We start from the raw sequence: 20,613 nt of genomic DNA, 5'->3' as shown, positions 1-20,613 counted from the left end.
ACCACAGACTTGTTCGTAAAAACTACAGACAGAAACAATATGTTACACTTTACTAGCTTCCATGAACCAAACCTAAAGAGGAACCTACCGTTTTCACAGATGGCACGTGTGAAAAGGATTACCTCAGACCCAAACATAGTGGACCAAAGGATCAATGAAACAGCAAAAAAATTCCTCAACAGAGGGTACCCTCAATCCACAATTGAAGAATCTAAAGAAAGGATCCCAAATATAATGAGGACAAAACTATTATCACCAACAGTTAAGAAAGACCAGACCCGTGCTGTGGTAGTCTCAAACTTCTCCACCTCCAGTGGGAAATTCAAAACAACGATCCTGAAGCATTGGGCACTCTTGAACCTAGAACCGGATTTCAAACAGATTTTCAACCTTCCGCCTATATTTGCATTCACCAGAGCGCGTAACTTGGGTGAAATCCTACAAAATAAACCCATGTTAAAAGTCAACTATTCAGGAACCAAACCATGTTTAAATTGTGGAAACTGTAACAGTGTAATCAAGGGGAACAAGATCAACTACCCTATGAAGGGACAGGAAATCAAACTTAAAGTGAACGCCACATGTGACTCAAGCAACCTGATATATGCAATAAAATGCCCATGTAGGAAACTATACGTGGGTAAAACGGAACGACGTATGAAGGTGAGACTAACTGAACACAAATCGAATATTCGCCTAAAGAATATGAAATCATCTTTGTCTGCCCACTTCGTGGAAGAGCAACATAATATCTCCCAACTTAAATTCATCATCCTGGAAACTGTTTGTAAAACAGAAGGAAGGGTCAATACGAAACATTTACTCGGAAGAGAAAACTTTTGGATACAGAGACTCTCTACCCAGAAGCCGTTTGGCTTAAACGATAGAATCGAAATGTCATGTTACCTATAAGGAATGCTCAATGGACTATAATGTAGTAACTGTGACCGTTCATACAGATTCACTTCAATATGATATTTACTTTATCACGTTTTTTATGTTTGTATGTATTCGAGCTGATCTCGCCAACACAATGTGATCATAAGCAAAAGTGTCCCGACAGATATCTAGCAGCTCTTTAACCCAGACGGATCTTGCCGGTCACCTGTATACCCAATACATGAGTTCGAATCTTTATAATGCATGCCACTCCCAATTTTTTTTTTCTTCACGCCAGCATATTTGTCGCACTCATAATAATCTCATATTTATTGAGAGACCCCACATATTACACATTTTTACGGGGTCCCATCACCATTGGGACACCACAAACCATAGTCTGTCCTCTAGTCTATTGATCACGTGATCGCAACCCTGTTCAAATTTTAAAAGCGCGGCTAGCCTCGCTCTATGCCGGCGTTCGTAAGGAGCCAGCGGATTTTAAATCGCACCAAACCACAATTCTTCAGCTTCAAGGTTAGTTAAATCCAACAATCCACTAAATCTCCTAGCGCTTAAATTCAGGAGGAATAGTTTATTGATATTGACACGACGGCTCTCTCCGTTTGCTTTAGATTTCACTCAGCCCAAAGTATCACCAGGCAACAAGTGATGATAGGCTTTTAAGTGACACGGTTTTCTTAATTTACTTATGTTTTCCTTTGAAACTCACGGGCCCATGGGTTGTGTAAGGTGCCACACTAACGTTGACACTCCCCAGCTTCTCATTTTACAACCCTTTCGTGAATTTTGTTATATGAGAGACACAATAGGTTTCCTAACGTTTTGTTTATGTACATTTTTTTAGTGTCTGTTCCCTGACGAAGGGCATCCAATAATGCCCGAAATGCATTGGATTTGTTGATAAGACATTGCCTGAGGTTATATATATGTACAAGAAGCAATTATCAATGAATGAAAACCACGAGGAATGAACATATGAATAAATAATATGAGAATGAACTAATTTACAAAACCAGTGTGGAAGTCTTTTTCTAGTAAGGAGACATGAGTGTGTGCCTAAAGGGATGGAGCCAGTGATCCACTAGCCTCACGTTTAGTTACTGTATCTTTGACGTCGTAGGACTCTCAACGCCACCTTTGGAGCACCAACAAAATAAACAAAAATTCCAACAACACAACTTTAAATACAGCAGTACATTTGCCCTAAAAACATTTGTCAGTGTTCGCCCTAGACTTACCATATGTTAATAAATAGCTACGCAATAGTAGCACATAGTAACATTTTGAGTAATCATGATATTGATCGCTATGTTGTTCAGAGATCATCAGCATGATCGCGCTGAGCAATGAATTTACAGTCCTGCATTTCAATAAATAGAGAGCAGATGAGCGCCTCCAACATCAAGGCTAAAACGCAAAATTTAGCAATATTTTTTATTTTTTTTCATTTTTTTTTTGAGAACCTTTATTGTTACTTCAAGCAAATACAAGCATGGGCCTACAACCACCCCGGCCGGCCGCTAGTCAAGTCGTAAGTACAGCAAATCAATGTGGGAAAATACAGCAGCCCGAAAATCGGGGTCTAATAAGTGTCCAGGATATAACTTGTATTCAAGCGTACTGATCAAGATTCAGGATTCGAGAAGGTTCATTTTACAATAAAGAAAAACTCAGAATCAGTGCCATAAGGTTATACATGGTCCTACAATAGCAAGCATGAAGCAGTAAATCCGCAAATAGTGCAAATACGTTTGAAGTACTGGGGGTAAGGCATACGAATCAGGATAAATGTAAAAACAAACACGTTCCGTAGCAAAGCTGCACCCCACCGCTCAAAACAAAACATACTGTAGGAAACATGAAAAATGACGACACCAAAAAGGAAGAAAGACAAAGGGCCATAGAAACAAAGAAAAGACAAATTAACAAACCCCATCCCCCTACCCCCCACCCTGCACCCCTACAGAAGGCTACAGCCTACCCCCCCCCCAGCAGCGTGCCTGTCGCCCTAAATAAGAGACCCGAAATATAGAAAAAGAAAATGCGAAGGAGGGCCATCGATCTGGCCACCCGGCCCCCCACCACCACCGCGCACAGTAAACATCCTAAAAGCAAGATCAGAATAGCCATGGAAAACATTAACCTCCGATAGCACAATCAATAACATCCCCGCCGAGTGTCCCCCAAATCACCGTCAGCCAACAATAAGTCCACTAAGTCCTAGACGGTCTCACCCCTGGCCTTTTCTATCAGTAGTACCAACATATGTCCACTTATCAATCGGCATACAGAGCAGCGTGGAGGGTCCAAGTGATCCGGGCGGACCGGGCAGTGTTGTTACTCCATGGGACTTCAGCCACCAAAACCCAGCCAAATATGTATGGCGGAAATCCGTCTGTGTCAGTATCGACCCCGAAAACATCCTCCAGTCCGAACACAGTCTCACCAGCCAGGGAAAGAGAGTCACACCATCCGGCAAGCGCTGAAACGTCGCCGGGGCAGCCCAAACCATAGATCGGCATTGTTTCCCCAGCCGCTGATTAGATATGTGCCCCGACGAGTCACTCACATGTACAACAGATCTGTCCAAGGCGATCTCATGAACCGGGTCTTCCAGCGTCTCCACGAACATAGGCGTAGCTGGAGAACTCATCACTGACGCAGAGGCGGGCACATCGGCGCTTCCTTGAGATCGAATTATGCCCGTGTGGAACGGTGGGACAACAATGGCGGCCATCCTTCTTCCCAGATCCCGGGCGTCACAGATCAGGGTCGTATGCAGGGTTGTTAGCGCAGCCAGTATATCTTTGGACGTGGGCTCTTTCTCGTGTCGCCAGACCCCAGGACTCTCCCGCACAGCAGCTTCTCTGCCTGGATGTGGTCTGCGTAAGAGGGTGCCAGCCGCCATCTTAGCTGATCCGGCCTCGTCCTTCTCCACCTCACCTCGGGACCGGGCCCCACACCAGGGCGCAACAGGATTCACGGCGAGGACCCAGAAAGTCAAGGCAGGCTTCCCAGCGAAGGGCCACCAAAAGACTAAACAAAATCTCCGCCGCTCCCTGGGAGCCGCCCGCCCATTCCGGGAGAAGTCATTAGTTATGCCCGGACACAACACTGGAAGGGGGCCAAGTATCGTGCACTCCCCTCGACCCTGCTTTACTGCACATCCCACGAGGCACTCCGCTAGATGGACTGGGTCGTCACTGTCGCCATCGGCCCATCAGATCTCCGGTGCCCTCCGGCCGACTCCTCACCTCCACCAGTGGCCGCTGTTGTCGCAGTCGCGGCCGGCTGCTCCTCTCACTCGACACCCAGGTCCCAGCTCTGTGAAGGCCGCAAAACAGTCGGGGACATTTCCACGGGTCTGCCGCACGTAAAAGCCTCAGGAGCAAACGGTCAGTGAAAGTTTTCCTTCGCCTACTTAAATATGCCGTTACGGCTCAGGATAGTTGCCAGGATGTATGCGCGGGGTGAGAAGGCTCACGGAGCCGAGCGTCTATGCAGCCATCTCGGTCGCCAGCTTGGCTCCTCCCCCCAAATTTAGCAATATTGATAGACTCATAAAATAATGATCTTGTAGAGATAATGAGATATCACGCCAGCATGAATATAGTCCATGCTACACTCAGAAAGGAATTATCAAAAGAGAGTACATAAGACTACTAAGGATATTGATAATATAAATACATTTCCCTTATTACATCCCGAATTGGGAGTAACAGTGACAATAATTATTCTTCACAGAGTGGGACCTATATCGCATAAATACGGGAGGTCAATCCCCAAGATTTATATGCTAATAGACGTAGTGGAAGAAGGTCTACGGCTACAGCGATTTCCTTTCTTATTGGTGAGTTTCATATCCAATCACTATGTTTTCACAGAAAATATTAGAGGGGATAGACATCAATTAATCTATTCAACCACCCCTTTTTAGAAATACGATTGAGAAGTATCTCATCTAGATCGGTGGCTCCCCTGGACAGTGAATACACCATCAATAATTCTTAACCAAAGGTATAGTTGCAAAACTAACAGTGGCACTAGTGCCTGGTGAAGTTTTTAAAAAAACAATAATATAATTAAATGACATCACTTCTGTCTAACAGTTAACCAAACACGTACCTACAAAGAGGAATAAGTGGGACGCCTGCTGATCCATATATATCCACAAAGGGATCCAGAGACATCAACAACTCCGTAACAGTACGGAGTATAAGATATTTTGTTATAAATTTGGGGGTATGTTCTATTACGTCTAGTTAGCTCTCCTGAGGCGGAAGCCGGGAGATACAACTTGGATGTATTTTAAAAATTACCTATTTGCACTACCGTGATTTTAAAACTGTCTGTGCTTACTTGTTGTTGTTATTTCTGCTCCTGGGCTTGAGGTTTCCTTACACAGCGGTCTCAGTGCTGTTGCAGGGAGGGTCACTACAGCGACGCCTTCACCCTCGAGGCGATAGGCCACGCCCCCACAACAAGCCACGCCCCTTTTCGGCACTATATAGCGTCGCGCTGACCCACGAGCCGGCGTCTAGTTAGCTCTCCTGAGGCGGAAGCCGGGAGATACAATTTGGATGTATTTTAAAAATTACCTATTTGCACTACCGTGATTTTAAAACTGTCTGTGCTTACTTGTTGTTGTTATTTCTGCTCCTGGGCTTGAGGTTTCCTTACACAGCGGTCTCAGTGCTGTTGCAGGGAGGGTCACTACAGCGACGCCTTCACCCTCGAGGCGATAGGCCACGCCCCCACAACAAGCCACGCCCCTTTTCGGCACTATATAGCGTCGCGCTGACCCACGAGCCGGCGTCTAGTTAGCTCTCCTGAGGCGGAAGCCGGGAGATACAATTTGGATGTATTTTAAAAATTACCTATTTGCACTACCGTGATTTTAAAACTGTCTGTGCTTACTTGTTGTTGTTATTTCTGCTCCTGGGCTTGAGGTTTCCTTACACAGCGGTCTCAGTGCTGTTGCAGGGAGGGTCACTACAGTGACGCCTTCACCCTCGAGGCGATAGGCCACGCCCCCACAACAAGCCACGCCCCTTTTCGGCACTAGATAGCGTCGCGCTGACCCACGAGCCGGCGTCTAGTTAGCTCTCCTGAGGCGGAAGCCGGGAGATACAATTTGGATGTATTTTAAAAATTACCTATTTGCACTACCGTGATTTTAAAACTGTCTGTGCTTACTTGTTGTTGTTATTTCTGCTCCTGGGCTTGAGGTTTCCTTACACGCCCCCGGTGAGGCCACACCCACTCTTTTTTCGGGATAAATGTGCACGTACAGGAAGCGCAGCGGACGAGCGCAGCGGGAGCGCCGTTTGCGCGCCGGGGGCGCGCCTAAGGCAAGCCCGTCTGCGCCCGTCATCGCCAAGACATCGCCTCTCGCCAGTCCCCCTGCACAAAATCCCCCACTTCGAATCAGATATGACAGAGACCATCTCCTTTCATTAAATGTCAAAACTAGATGCAACAAGCCCGAAGGTCGCCTCGGACAAACTGCACTTCATTGTGAGTCATGCAATTTTGCTACGCCCCTGCCCAGCCTGGTAAGTGGTACAGCAGCAATACCTAAGCTGCCTTCCCTCCGGGTTCTGCAACTGAATGTCAGATCTCTCGTAAAGCACCATGCGGAAGTCAACACTCTCATTACGGACGAAAACCCAGATATTCTGTTCATATGTGAAACCTGGCTCCATAACGACCAAACCAGCATTTTAAATCTCACGCTGCCTAACGGTTTCTCCATGAAACTGGTTAACAGAGATTCTAGGGGCGGTGGAATAGCCGTTGTATACCGAACAACATACAACAGCTCCTTCACCAAAGAAGAAATCTGGGGCTGCGAATGCGCACGCTTCAAGATTGCCACTTGCCCGCAATTCACTCTCTCTGGCCTTTACATCTATCGGCCTCCAGGCCCCTCCGCCAGATTTATCGAGGAGCTTTTGGAACTTGCTCACACCTTGGCAGTCTCTTCCCCCAACTTCACCATCTTGGGTGATCTCAATCTCCACTTCGACTCCACCACTGACCCCATTATCAAAAACCTGCTAGCCGACATCACGGCCTTGCAGTTAAACCCCTTGGTTCATTCCCCCACCCACATTGCTGGGCACATACTAGATCCCGTTTTCTCTAATTTATCGGAAGTCACGGCTGATCCCCCTGAACCCATGGGCTGGACTGATCACTTTCTTGTTAAATTAACCATTATGGCAAAAATAACGCCCCCCAAAGTCGCGGCCAACTCCAGCCACAAACGACCATGGCACAAACTCATCTCCGGAGACCTCATCAACCACCTAGGAGAATTCCACCTCCCCGATGAGAATAGGGATATTAATACAGTATACGCCGCCTTCCACGAATGGATAGTCACAGGGCTTGACGCCTTAATTCCGCTCAAATGGACTAAAACCCGAAGTTCCCCCTCCAACCCATGGTACAATGACTCACTCAAAACATTACGGAAAGAGTGCAAAAAAGCCGAACGCGAGTGGAGGAAAAACTACTTGGACATTAACAAAACCCTTTACCTATCTAAACTTCGCACCTACCACAAGGCGATTCGCACTACTCGAGCCTCCTTCTACGCAAAGGAAATCGAACGCAGCTCCAATCCCACCAAAACCATCTTCAACTTAGTCCAAAATCTCCAGAAAATCCCCAATCCAGGCTCCTGCATCACCTCCCTGAAACAAGGCCAGGACCTTGCCACCTTTTTTACTGAAAAGGTGAGGAAGATCTACGCGTCCTTTCCACTAGACTATGCTACGCCCACTAACACCCCCCATTTGACGGCTGAGACATCAAAACTGTTAAGAATACCCGACATATCCCTTGACGACCTTTCTAAACTGTGTAGACAGGTCAAGTCCGGTTCCCCAGCAGACCCTATGCGACCGTCCAAATTCTTGGAATCACTTGACTTCTTCCTCCCCCGCTTGCCAAACTACTCAATCTCTCCTTTTCCTCAGCGGTGGTCCCCACCTGTTGGAAATCTGCTTGGGTTTCACCCATCATCAAAAAACCCACATTGGACCCCAATAAACCAGAAAATTTCCGGCCTATTTCACTGCTCCCCTGGACGTCAAAACTGGCTGAAGCTCATGTCAACAAAATATTATCCCATCACATGCAGCAAAACCATGTCTTGGACCCTTCCCAAAACGGCTTCAGGCCAGGTCACAGCACTGAGTCGGCTCTGCTGACCACTACGGAGCACCTTCGAGGTATCCTAGACGCCGGTCAAAGTGCCGCGCTGATCCTGTTGGATCTCAGCGCGGCCTTTGACACGGTCTCACACAACATCTTGCTGAAACGACTTGAGGCCATTGGGATTGGCGAATTAGCCCTTGAATGGTTCCAGTCCTTCTTAAAAGACAGATCCTTTCGAGTTTCAGCCCCACCCCACATCTCTCAACCCCATCCCATCGGGCAAGGGGTCCCCCAGGGATCGGCGCTTAGCCCATCCCTTTTTAACCTATACGTTCAGCCTCTCGCAGTGGTGGCAAAAGAGTGGGACCTTACGCTGGTGTCATACGCTGACGACACACAGCTGGTCATCACACTCTCAGAAGGTCCATCACCTTCGGCAACCAAATTCAGAGATGGCCTCGCAGCAGTCGCACAGTGGATGACACTCAACTGCTTGCAGCTAAATGCCGGGAAAACGGAGGTCCTCCTCCTGGGAAAAAACCCCACCCTTTGGAACCATCATTGGTGGCCCCCTGTGCTTGGCCCCACCCCCGTGCCAAAAGATGTCGTCAAAAACCTAGGTGTCTGGCTCGACCCCTCACTTAACTTTCAGTCCCACACGAAGAAAGTGGCAGCTACGTGTGTGGGTCTCATGAGGAGCCTCAACCCCATACTTGGATTCTTTGACTCCAAAACCCGCCAACTCATTATACAATCTATGATTCTTGCCCGGCTGGATTATGCCAATGTCTTACTCTTAGGGGCAAACAAAGCTGAACTAGCAAGACTGCAACATATCCAGAACTCGGCCGCCAGAGCAGTGGTTGGTCTCCCACGTAGGTGCTCTGCCAGAGCCACCATCCGCAATTTGCACTGGCTGCCAATTGAATCTCGGATCCATTTCAAAACCCTGACCATGGCTTTTAAAATTCTCAACTCTGATTGTCCTGAACTCCTGCGCCCGCTTCTGGTACCATACACGACCCAGCGCAACCTGCGCTCACTGGGACAACACCTCGTGATGGTCCCCCGAACTAAGCTCTGTAGACAGGGTGGACGTTCCTTCAAAGTCTTAGGGGCTAAGCTATGGAACGCCCTACCTCCGCACATCCGTACCCAAACCAATCTGATCGCTTTCCGAAAGGAACTCAAAACCCATCTCTTCTCTGTCATCTAATTCCTCTGTTGGTTCCCCCCCTCCCCTCAGGTACTGGTTAGGTCAGCGCCGGGACGCTCCGTTGCTGGGGCAGCTGTTTGCGCTTTAACAAATAAATAACATAACATAACATAACATAACTTCATATTTTTTAAAAATAAAAAAAATGTACTACCGGTATTCTTTCTGGTAGACTATTCAGTAGAACTAAGTGGATGGTCATAAACTTAAATAATAAGGTGACACCAGCAATGACAGGGAGAGAGAATAAGGTGACCAGATGCAATAATGTTTAATTGTATCACTTACTATATAGAAATAAAGATGCTTTATGATGAAGAGGTTTGGCAAAATGAATAGTGATGAAAATATTGATGTAAATCCTTAAACATGCTGTATAATGAAATACTGTGATTATTATTGTGTGGTAATTTTGTGTTTTTCAATTTAAAACTGTCCTGAAGAAGGTGCTTGTATTCCTAAAAACCAAACGCCGCGTCGACATTTGTTTCCTTGATTCTTGTTTTACAATTTGTTTTATATCTTTTTATATATTGTGTACTGATTATTAATTAATGTGTATTCATGATTTCAATGTATTAAAAGCATACAAAGGGACTATACAGCTGTAATATATAATTACAATTTGTATATGCTTTTTTAACCAAACTCTCGACAATAGCTTTTTTGTTGTTTCATTGTAATAAGCCTGTTGACATTGTCTAAATCTTTTCCTATTGTACCATTATCAGCATTGTTTGCCTCTCTCATACTCAGATTAATGATATTAGGTTCATGCCTTAAATCTATGACATGGTGTCATCAATCAGAATCGTTATCTTGATGATATAGGATTGTCCACATTTTGGACTGTGGGATATCTTGTGCAATTCTCTCTGAAAACTCCTCTCTACTTTTTAGGCCACACGGCCAATTTTGAACACTAGTAAATCTAATGTCCACTCTGCCAGGGAGGCCCGTAAATTTGTTTGGTCCCCTCTTAACCTCTTCAGCGCAGCGCGAATTTTCGCGCTGTGCTGAAGATTCGAAAAACGGGTGTGGTCATGACGGAACGGTTCCGTCATCAACACAGCCCAACCGACGCTGATGACGGAACCGTTCCGTCATTAGCATCGAAGGGGTTAATGAAATGCCTTGTAATAAGATTTACAAATTTTTAAATCTTGATTTAATATTTATTAGGGCATCTGTTGCTACTCTTTGACATGCAATATTGGTACATTCTTATTTTGTGTAGGTATGCTGCCATTTTTTAGGTTGTATTTATAAGATTGTATTATGTATTATTTGCACTTTGCATATTGCACCACACATCTTGCACTTTATAAAGGTTTGAATATGAAGTTTTTGAATGAGCTCTTAAAATGCCTTATCTGGTTCTCTGTTGTTTTTTGAGAATAAGTGAACATAAAATGCCTTTAGTGTAACGTTAATCAAAATATGATGTATTATAGTGCTATGCACGTTGTCACTTTATAATGAATAGTTACTGTCATTCTCACATGATGGTTGCAACAGATTGGTGGTTTTAATATCTTTTTAATTGTTAGATGTATAATGCATTGTTGCTTTATCATTTGTTTTGATTAAGTGGACCTCAGTAGGAGTTCCATATCATAATAAAGGTAAATTGGGGGGGCATGGCTTCGGCGCCACGGAAGATGGCCGCCTTCATGTAGAGCTCTGTGTCGGTGTTCGGAAACAGGAGATCTCCAGGCGGCACTTCACGACGTCGGACTTCCAACTTTGCAGCAACCAAGACAAGAAGACTCGCGGCTCATTTTGCAAGCTTTAAGAGCGTCTCGGGGTGAACCGGTTGTCCCCTTCTATGCTGGTGCAGTTTCTCTTCAGCATTTAACGAACGCCATTTTAAGTGTCTGACGCTCGGTCTGTCTCTTGAGAGCTTCTCTGCCCTTTTGTTTTCTCGCGCGGGAGCTCTGCCAAGTCATTGTAGCCAAGGCTTTTTTGACCATGTATCATGTACTTGTAGGTCCTGGCTTTCTTGGCACATTCCAAGACCTTGCAGACACCAACAGGATGACATAAAACCCAGCACTATGTTCAGAACAACTTTTCAACACTTAAGGTGAGCGTTTTTGCAGTTTTTTAATGCTTCTTTGATCGCACTCACTTTTCTGCAGCTGTCATGTTGTTGTGGAGCTGCCAGATTCATTGTCCTCATATTTTTTACTCTTGACTGTTTTTCTCATGCTGCCTGCTCACAATGTTCTTTTTGCTGCTTATATGACTCTCTACCTGCTTTGCACATAGCATCTAGGAGATTCTCCTAAAGGGATGCTTCATTGAAGTAATTTCCTCCTCATTTCTTCATTAATACACACCTTCGAACACACTAACGGTTCTCTTTGTTTTTTCCTCAAGTTTTTTTTAACAAGGGTTTTCCTCAGTTCACTTCTCTGTTTTCCTTAGAACCTGCAAACAATAACGTGGTGTGTCATGGCAAAAGCATGCTCCTCTCGCAATGGTTCTAATCTTGTTGACAAAACTTCAGTGACTGATTATAACCCCTTTAGTGTATTGCAAGAGAATATGGATGAATCGGAACCTGCTCACACTCATACAAGTACTACATCATCTGCCATTCCTCGTGGTAATTCCAAGCAGCTATCTAAAGTTCCCTCTACTTCAACTACAGTTTCTACCAAACGTGTTAAAAAAGATTCTCCATCACCTACTAACTCTACAATGTCACTGTCTATGGAGTTGCTTCTTCAAGAAATCCGCGCTCTCAAATCTCTCATGGAGGAAGCAAATAACCGTCTCCAAACTCTTGAGGACAAATGGTCCCAAATGGAACAACAAACTTTCCATTTGACTCAACGTGTTGACACTATCCAAGATGTAACCAACCAGATCCCTCCTTTGCAATTAGAGGTTTCCCACCTAAAACAACAGGTTGAAAATTTTGAAAACTGCAATAGGCATAACAACTTATGCATTATGGTCTTGTGGAAGGAATTAAAGGTTCAGATCCTATTTCCTTCTTTCAATCGTTTCTCCCAACTCTTTTGGAACTTCCTGAATCTACAAAATTAAACATCCAAAGAGCTCATCGTTTGGGTCAAATCTCAAAATTTACGTCTTCCAACGTTAAACCAAGAGGCATCATTCTATATTTTTTAGAGTACACAGATTTACTTAAGTAGAGGAAAATTATCTTGGCAAGGAAATAATCTCTTTTTTGCTCAAGACTATGCAAAAGCAACTGCTGACGACGGAAGAAATTCTTGGACATGAGACCGACGCTTCGCAACCTCAATGCTCGATATGGCCTGTTTCATCCCTGTCTTATGAAAGTGACTTTTAACAATAAAACCACTACCAATGAGGGTCCGGCACGCCTGCAGCATTTCTTGGACTCTTGGAAAGATGATAACATGGAAATTCCTCGCACTTCGATGTTTTGAAGCTATTTTTTGAAATTTTGTTGTTCTGACATGACTAAGTTCTTCACATCCCTTAATGTATTGTACGTTATTATTATGTGTTTGTTAAATTTTTTGTAATCAGTTTTTCTTTTCTTCTATTCGGTGCAGTTCATTATGGTCCTTGATTCTGTGATCCCATCTTCGCCTGGACGTTGTCTTCCTTTTCCGTGTCATCTTGGAGTTTCCTGCATGGATGTCCCATTTTCCAGGTATGGTTCCACCATCCCCATGTTTCCGTGTCATTTTGTGGTACATTCTTTTATTATTTTTTCACTCCTTCTCTTTCTTCTGCACTTATCTTATCTGTTTATCCTATACTCCCTTTTGCACTTGTTTCACCTCTTTCTTTCCCTGTCTCCCTCTAATTCCTTATTTCATTTCACTCACTGGTTTTTCCGCTACCTTTCTAATTCACTGCATCTCTTATTACATTTCATTTTCTTTCCTTTTCCTACTTCCTTTTTTTCTTTTTCTATATCTTCCATTTTTCCATGACAGTTCTTTAAGGTAATCATTGCACAAATGTTGCAATGTTATTCATATTTATCTATAACTGTTTTTATCGTACTTTTGGATGTAATGTATACTTTAAGATGTTGTTAAATATCTTATCTTGGAATGTTAAAGGTTTGGGGTCTCCCATGAAACGTCAGCGAGTTTTATCACATATTGCTAATCTAAAAGGAGATATTGCTTTACTGCAAGAAATTCATGTAACAGATACTGAGATAACCAAATTACGACGTCACTGGGTAGTCCATATTTTTGCATCACCAGGTTCAGGGAAACGTAATGGTGTTGCTATTCTCTGTCATAAACGATTGGATGTCCAACTCATTAGTCAGGATAACGATTCTGAAGATAGATGGGTTGTAGTCTCTTTACTGATTAATAAGATTCCTTTAACCATTTTCAATATCTAAGCTCCCACTAACCAAGATAAAGTATTCTGGCCCCAAATTCTCTCCTCTTTGATGCAATACACTGACGACTATTTAATTTTGGGTGGTGACTGTAACATGATTATGGACCCGTTTTTAGATAGACGATCTAAATCTAGATTCTCACCTTCTTCAATGCACACTCGATTTACTTCTACTATCTCTCAAAGGTCTCTTGTAGATTCCTGGAGACTCTGTAATCCTACGTTACAAGAATATACGTATTATTCACCTGTTCATTCCTCTCAATCCCGGATAGATTCTTTTTTTATTTCCAAAGCCCTAACTCAACATATTTCCCACTTGACATAGGCTCTAGTTTAATCTCTGACAAGCTCCAGTTTCTTTAAGTTTGGATTTGCTCCCTCCCACCACAGGTATCAGGCGATGGAGATTCAATAATTCCCTTCTATTAGATTCTAAATTTACCTCAGCCTTTCTTGAATTTGCAACCACATTTTTTGCGGAAAATGAATCCCCTCAGATATCCCCTCAACTCATTTGGGATACCTTTAAAGCTTCCTCTAGACACTTCATTATTTCATTCGTAGCCCAAAAACAACTAGCATCCTCTCATGCCATACAGTTACTCAGCACACAAATAAAAAAATTGGAACATACTTATTATTTAACACAGAACCAATCTGATTTAAATGAACTTATTAAAGCTAAACTCTCTTTTCATAAACTTTGATTCTGCAAATCTGTTCTTACTTAAGTCTAGTGCTAAATACTATAGCGCACAAGATAAAGCAGGCAATCTTCTTGCTAATTATCTTAAGATTAAAAAGGAACGCACAAAAATTGAATCTATTGTAACTTCCGCTAATACTACAGTCCATAAAGATGAGGATATACTTTTAGAATTCACTAACTTCTATCAAACACTTTATACGCCTGAATTCTCCCCCCAACCGACTGACATTTCACAATACTTATCTTCCATTCCCCTTCCCTTCTCTCTGGATATAGATTTTTCCTCCTTAGAATCTGATATACAACCTACTGACATTCTTAAATCCATACAAGTGCTTAAAAAATGAAAAGCTCCTGGGCCTGATGGCTTCACCATAGAATTTTACACATGTTTTTCTAATCTCCTCATTCCCAAATTACACCAGTTATTTTTATTCTTAATATCCTCCCAGAATTCAGAGGGTTCCTTTCAAGAAGCCTTGATCTGTCTTCTTACTAAAGAAAGTAAAGACTATACAATGTGTAAGAATTATAGACCCATTTCTTTGATCAATTTGGATTATATGATCTTTGCGAATATTCTTGCTCTCCGTTTAGATAATATTTTACCACAGCTAATTGGCAAAGAACAATGCGGTTTTATTAAAGGCCAGCACTTATCTGATAACACCAGACTCTTTTTTAATGTCCTCAGTAAATCCCAATCTCATAAACAATCTTTGGCGGTCATTGCACTGGATGCTGAAAAAGCTTTTGATAGAGTTAATTGGCAATTTATTTTTTCAACACTGGTTTGGTTTGGGCCCCAAATTTCTTTCTTATGTCTCATTACTCCATTCTTTTCCTAGATCCTTTATTCTAGCTAATGGCCTTGTATCTTCCTCTTTTCCTCTCTACAGAGGAGTCTGACAAGGTTGTCCAATTTCTCCACTTTTATTTATTGTGGCATTAGAGCCCTTTCTAACAAAGGTTCACTTGAATAATGCTATCACTGGAGTTCCGTGTGGCGATAAACATTTAAAACTCTCAGCATATGCTGATGATATTCTTCTATTTATTTCCAACCCTCAAATTTCCGTTCCAACTTTTCTATCACAAGTTTCAGATTTTGCTTTAGTTTCAGGATACAAACTCAATGTTGATGAATGTGAAATTCTTCATCTGAAAAAGCCCTATTTCCATGCTGATTTCCTATCTTCCGCTTTCCACTGGAGCCCAACTAAGATCAAATACCTAGGCTTATGGTTCACACAGTCTAATAAAGATACTGTTGCATTAAATTTAATGAATTTACAAATTACTTTGTCTACTTCCACAACACACTGGCACCCCTTATTTTCATCTTGGTGGGCAAGATTAGATTCTATAAAAATGATACTAGTTCCAATAATTGTATTTTTCTTATCTAATCTCCCAATCAATATCCCCTCATCCTGTTATAAAAAATATTTATTGCATTTTATCAACATTTTTATAGCAAAACAAACAAGCTAGGATGTCCTTTTCCAAGCTTAAAGAACCTAAACATATGGGTGGAGTAAATTTTCCTGATTTCTCTTCATATCATACCTCATTTTTTCTCAAACATTCTTCTTCTCTGTTTTCTGAAAATATGGCTATTTCTAACTCTCAACCTTTATGAGTAGAAATTGAATCCTTCCTCTTTCATCCATTCACCTTTGAAGAATTCTTGTCCTTATTTCATACTCCAGCTAGGTTATCTCTCCCCATTCTTAAGAATGCCCATAACGTCTTTCAGCCTCTCATATTTGATGGCCTAGATGATCGTACCCGATTGCTACAATCCTCTATTTGGTATAATAATTATATTAAAATAAAAAATAAAACCCTTTTTTGGAAAGATTGGTTAGATTTTTCAAGATAATACTTGTATCCCCTTCTCTGTAATTCAGACTCGTTATTCTCTACATCTTTCCTAATATTCCAAATATGTCTCATTGACTACAGCCGCTCAAATTTCCTATAATCTTTTCACACCCACCTCTAAACATACCAAATCTTCTCCTATCTCACTCCCATTTTTACGCTCTTCCTCCTCTGCATCTCAAATTTATAAGAAATTAAGAGACACCTCTATTACTCATGATAAACCTACAGTAGAATGCAATTGGGAATCTGATTTAGGCAAATGTTTTCCTATTTTAACATGGGACAAAATTTGGACTAAAATAAGGGAGTCTTCTAGAGCAGCGAACACTACACAAACTTTATTTTTCATATATAATAGACTACTGATCACTCCAGCTAAAGTGCATGACATAGACTCTACTACCCCCTCTAACTGTTGGTTTTGTACGGCCCCTGTAGCAGATCTTAAACATATTAACAAAAATTTTCTCACCCACATTCTTTTGTCCATATTTTTCTAGGTAGCATCTCAGAAGTATGGTCTTTCTCCAATACGAACTCCTCCATTGTTGATTTACTCTTAGCTGTAGCATTTCAACAAATCCCTAAGTCATGGAAGAATGCTTCAAACGTTTCCTTTCAAGCCTGGTGGTATGGAATTTGTTAAACCCATAGATTGGATAGGGCTTATGTTCATCCAATTACACTTGCTATTAAACGAGATTTATTGTGGTTACCTATTACTACTTTCCTAAACACATCTGCCCTATCTTTGCATAACCCTCGCAACGAAGAATTACCGAAGCCTCCTTGAAGTTAATGATTGTTATATGTTATTTAATCTATTTCTATCTTGATCATAACATAAGTTTCTATTTTTAGGAATTAATGTAATTCACTTGTTGTATTTCAGTCATAAAACCAGTTATAACATTTGATATACCCTTCACCCTCCCCTTCTTCCCCCTCCCCTCTCTTGTTCCTTCTCCTATATGAAATATTTGCTTTACATTATATTTATATACTAGCAGCCCGTCCCGACCTTGTCCGGGAGCAATCAGGCTTCAGAGCCCCCGCCCGCCCCGACATTGTCCGTGGGTCCCCCGGAGTAGCAGCCCGTCCCGACCTTGGCTTCAGGGCACCCGCCCGCCCCGACATTGTCCGTGGGTCCCCCGGAGCCTAACCTCATCCGCCGCACCTCCCCGCGCTCCTGAGTTCACCTGTCCGCCGCTCCTCTCTGCTCCTCTCAGCCTGTCCGCCTCTCCTCACCGCTCCTCCCCGCCTGTCCGCCACTCCTCCCCGCGCTCATGTCTGCCGCTCCTGGACGCCGCTCCTCCCCGCGCTCCTGATGTCAGCACGCACGTTGCGGCCGGCGCTACTTCCATGGGACTACTTTTTTTTTCTCGTAAATTTTTTAAATAACTTATATTTTTTTAATTTATATAGCCTATGTCCATCTGCACACCCTGACAATTTCAACGATGTATCGGGTGTGTGGATTGGCGCTGTAGTTCCCGAGTTTACCCGCCTCAAAGGTTCAAAGTTCTTCCTTTATAATAGTAGTATAGATATAGATTGTATATTAATACTGTTATGTCTCATATTCATATCCAATAAACTCTCTTTAAAACTCAATTAATAAAGGCAAATTGATAATTGATTTTATATTGATTTGCTACACATTCTGGACTTAGTCTATTTTCCAAACTTGCTCATTGTTAAATCTAAAAGCCATAACAGCAATTTTGTTTCTGAACTTTTTGAATGATTTATTGAACCCAACTATATTTTTGGTTTCTGTATTGCACTTTTATATTTTAATAAACTTAAATTTTTTCTAACTGACTGATCTAAAACTCCCTTTTTGAGTTACTCCTATTTATTGACTGTATTTGAAATGCTGTTCTGAAGTTTGTCTTTAGGGACACATTGCTTCATCTATTCTTACGGACAACACTGTCCACAACATCGCATTGGGCGCTTTGTTTCAATCGTACAGATCATGCAGTACTGAGCTGGGGCAGATGACTTTCAGAATTGTTAAAATTGAGTGATGTGAGAAGTGGCTGTCCCTGACTTCTAGGGTCCAGGGAAGGAAGATTCAAGAGGACTAACTGCAGAAAAACGTAGTCTGTTGGACAATTGCTTAGCATAAAAGATAATACACTAAAATGAGGGAGAATGTGGCAATGTCTCAGTAGCATTAACAAAAGTGACTGCATTATGAGGACAAAACATATCATGTTTTATGTGAGATTTACAGCATTCAATGCAAAAAAGGTATCTTAGTTCAAGAGAGACCTTAAAAGGATCATGAGTGTTAAGGTTACAATTTACCAAGTTTGACCGGAGAGGTACACAAGCACAGCAATTTATTACTCCATGCCATGTATATGTATTTTAGGATGAATATCTTTTTTTTAATTAATAGCTGCCATGATGTAATGGAGGGTTAAAACAGAGAAAGGTGGCAACATTATTGGAAAATGATAATATTAACTGTACAGCGAGCTACCACCGATGTGAGGAGAATAATATAAGAGCAGATAGATTAGATAAGCTATCTTGTACCATTAAGTTACAGTAATGGACAGAGCGAGTGGAGGCCGGATAGACAATCAAGAGATGTCCGACATGTATAATTAATAGCCAATTATAAGCTGATTAAGTGGCTGGCAGCAGGAGATGTTTACCTATGTGTGCTAACAAACAATTCACAAATATTTGCAATTAGACAAGTTTTACTTACAAGCAATATGTACATACACAGTATAGGCAGCGGCATGACTAAACTTACAAAGAAAACATTTATGTAGGTGAATTAACAGAATTTTAATGCATACTCTTCACTGACGATCAGAAGACAGGACTTGGTAACGTCTGCAAATAATGTCTGAAAAGCACTTTACAGCAATCCTAATAATAGATAATTTCTGAACACGAGTCAAGGTACTATGGTCAACAATTGCTCGGGTACAAAGATTGTCACTTGAGCGAAAAACAGGGATGTATACCGGGATACATGACCTAAGTGGAACTTACCAATTTTACAAAATCATTAGCAAGAAGAACAGTGAGGTAAGTAGTTGATATAGATGAAGGAATGGCTCTCTGGGCTATATCAGACTCCAAAAGGGTGAACATAGTGGTGTTTAGCTTGGACACCGGACAAAGGTTTGAACTAAGGACGGTAAAACATATAAAGGCTGCCTAGTGATCTGGAGAGGTTGGTGATAAAATACTCGTAAACCAAGATAAATAAAGATCTAATTCTTTATTGGCTCTTCTCAAACCAAAGTGGCAGCATGTGCTACTTCTCACAGACCTGACCAAAAGTGGCTGCCTGCCTGGTTGATCTAATCAGGCAGATGACGAAGTGCAATTTCTGATTTGGAGAGTTGAGTGAGCTGACCTGCCAGCCGCCAGATAAAACAGGGTAAAAATATATAAATATTTGATAACTTTTAAAAAAGAACATTTAATACTGAGTTTATTTATGCAAGCAATAATTCCTTAGTGAATTCTTTCATTATTCATTCATTTCTCACACACATATTTGCCATTCTTGATTAGTTAATTAGACATCTTCATTGGAATGCACAAGGCTGACTCCCAGCTCTGATATCACATACCCTATATAGATGCTGTGTGTTGAAGCCAGTATAAGAACTGTTTATTTCTTGGAAGAAGCTATTCACAGTGTCCTGCTGCCATCCGTCATCAGAATTCATCACCCCACATACAGCGGGCTCCTTCTGTACATCCTCGAGCTTGTACAGAAGATGCTCACCTAGTGTTGACTTCTCCATCGGTTCAATCCCAAAGCCCTGCTCCCCAATGTGGATTACTCCCCTGAAAGAAAGAAGAAACACTAGGGTGAGACAATGGAGGTATCTGCTTTCTTTCTTTTTCCAGCACTGAGACTTACAAATTCTTTTCATCTCTTGATTAAAGTTCAAGAAGGTGTCTCATATCATTCTGAGTGATTACTTTGTGAGATTCTAATGCTTTAATTTAGACGGAGCATATGTTTAGAGTGTGTTGGGGGGCTGGGTGGGCTCAATAATAAAACAAATTGGTATTTAAGGGCGCTTGTTTATGATCTCCAAGGCAAGGATCCAAACCTCACTATTACATGACAGTCCATCAGAGCCCAGACACAAGGTAATGTGTAATTTAGGAAATTACATGATCCTATTCCAACCATCCACAAACCATTGGTCACTTGAAAAGAGCCCACACTAGAGGTGGGGCGCTGCCAGAATAAAAATGCTTTTGGGACCACCCTATCTCTAGTGACTTCAAAGAATCCAAGTAAAGTTGTTCGCCACAGGGAGCCCAACTACACGAGTCTTCAGTCGCCATCTAGTCT

The 20,613-nt window shown here is 42.2% G+C and overlaps 1 protein-coding gene across 1 annotated transcript in view; it reads right to left on the bottom strand.

Annotated features, from left to right (window-relative positions):
- The window catches only part of LOC147669001 (disintegrin and metalloproteinase domain-containing protein 9-like), a gene marked incomplete at its 3' end in the record, with an annotated part of 870,311 nt that overhangs the window by 838,093 nt on the left and 11,605 nt on the right, over positions 1-20,613 (bottom strand). Inside the window, exon 4 of the mRNA XM_086948294.1 lies at positions 19,874-20,093. Within this exon, the coding sequence (XP_086804420.1) occupies positions 19,874-20,093 (220 nt within the window). The remainder of the gene's footprint in view (positions 1-19,873; positions 20,094-20,613) is intronic.

The sequence above is a fragment of the Lissotriton vulgaris genome, unplaced genomic scaffold, assembly GCF_964263255.1.
Source record: "Lissotriton vulgaris unplaced genomic scaffold, aLisVul1.2 SCAFFOLD_840, whole genome shotgun sequence".
NCBI classification, from domain to species: domain Eukaryota; kingdom Metazoa; phylum Chordata; class Amphibia; order Caudata; family Salamandridae; genus Lissotriton; species Lissotriton vulgaris.
The sequence above is the reverse complement of the archived record's forward strand: the minus strand, read 5'-3'. Positions and strand labels throughout refer to the sequence as shown.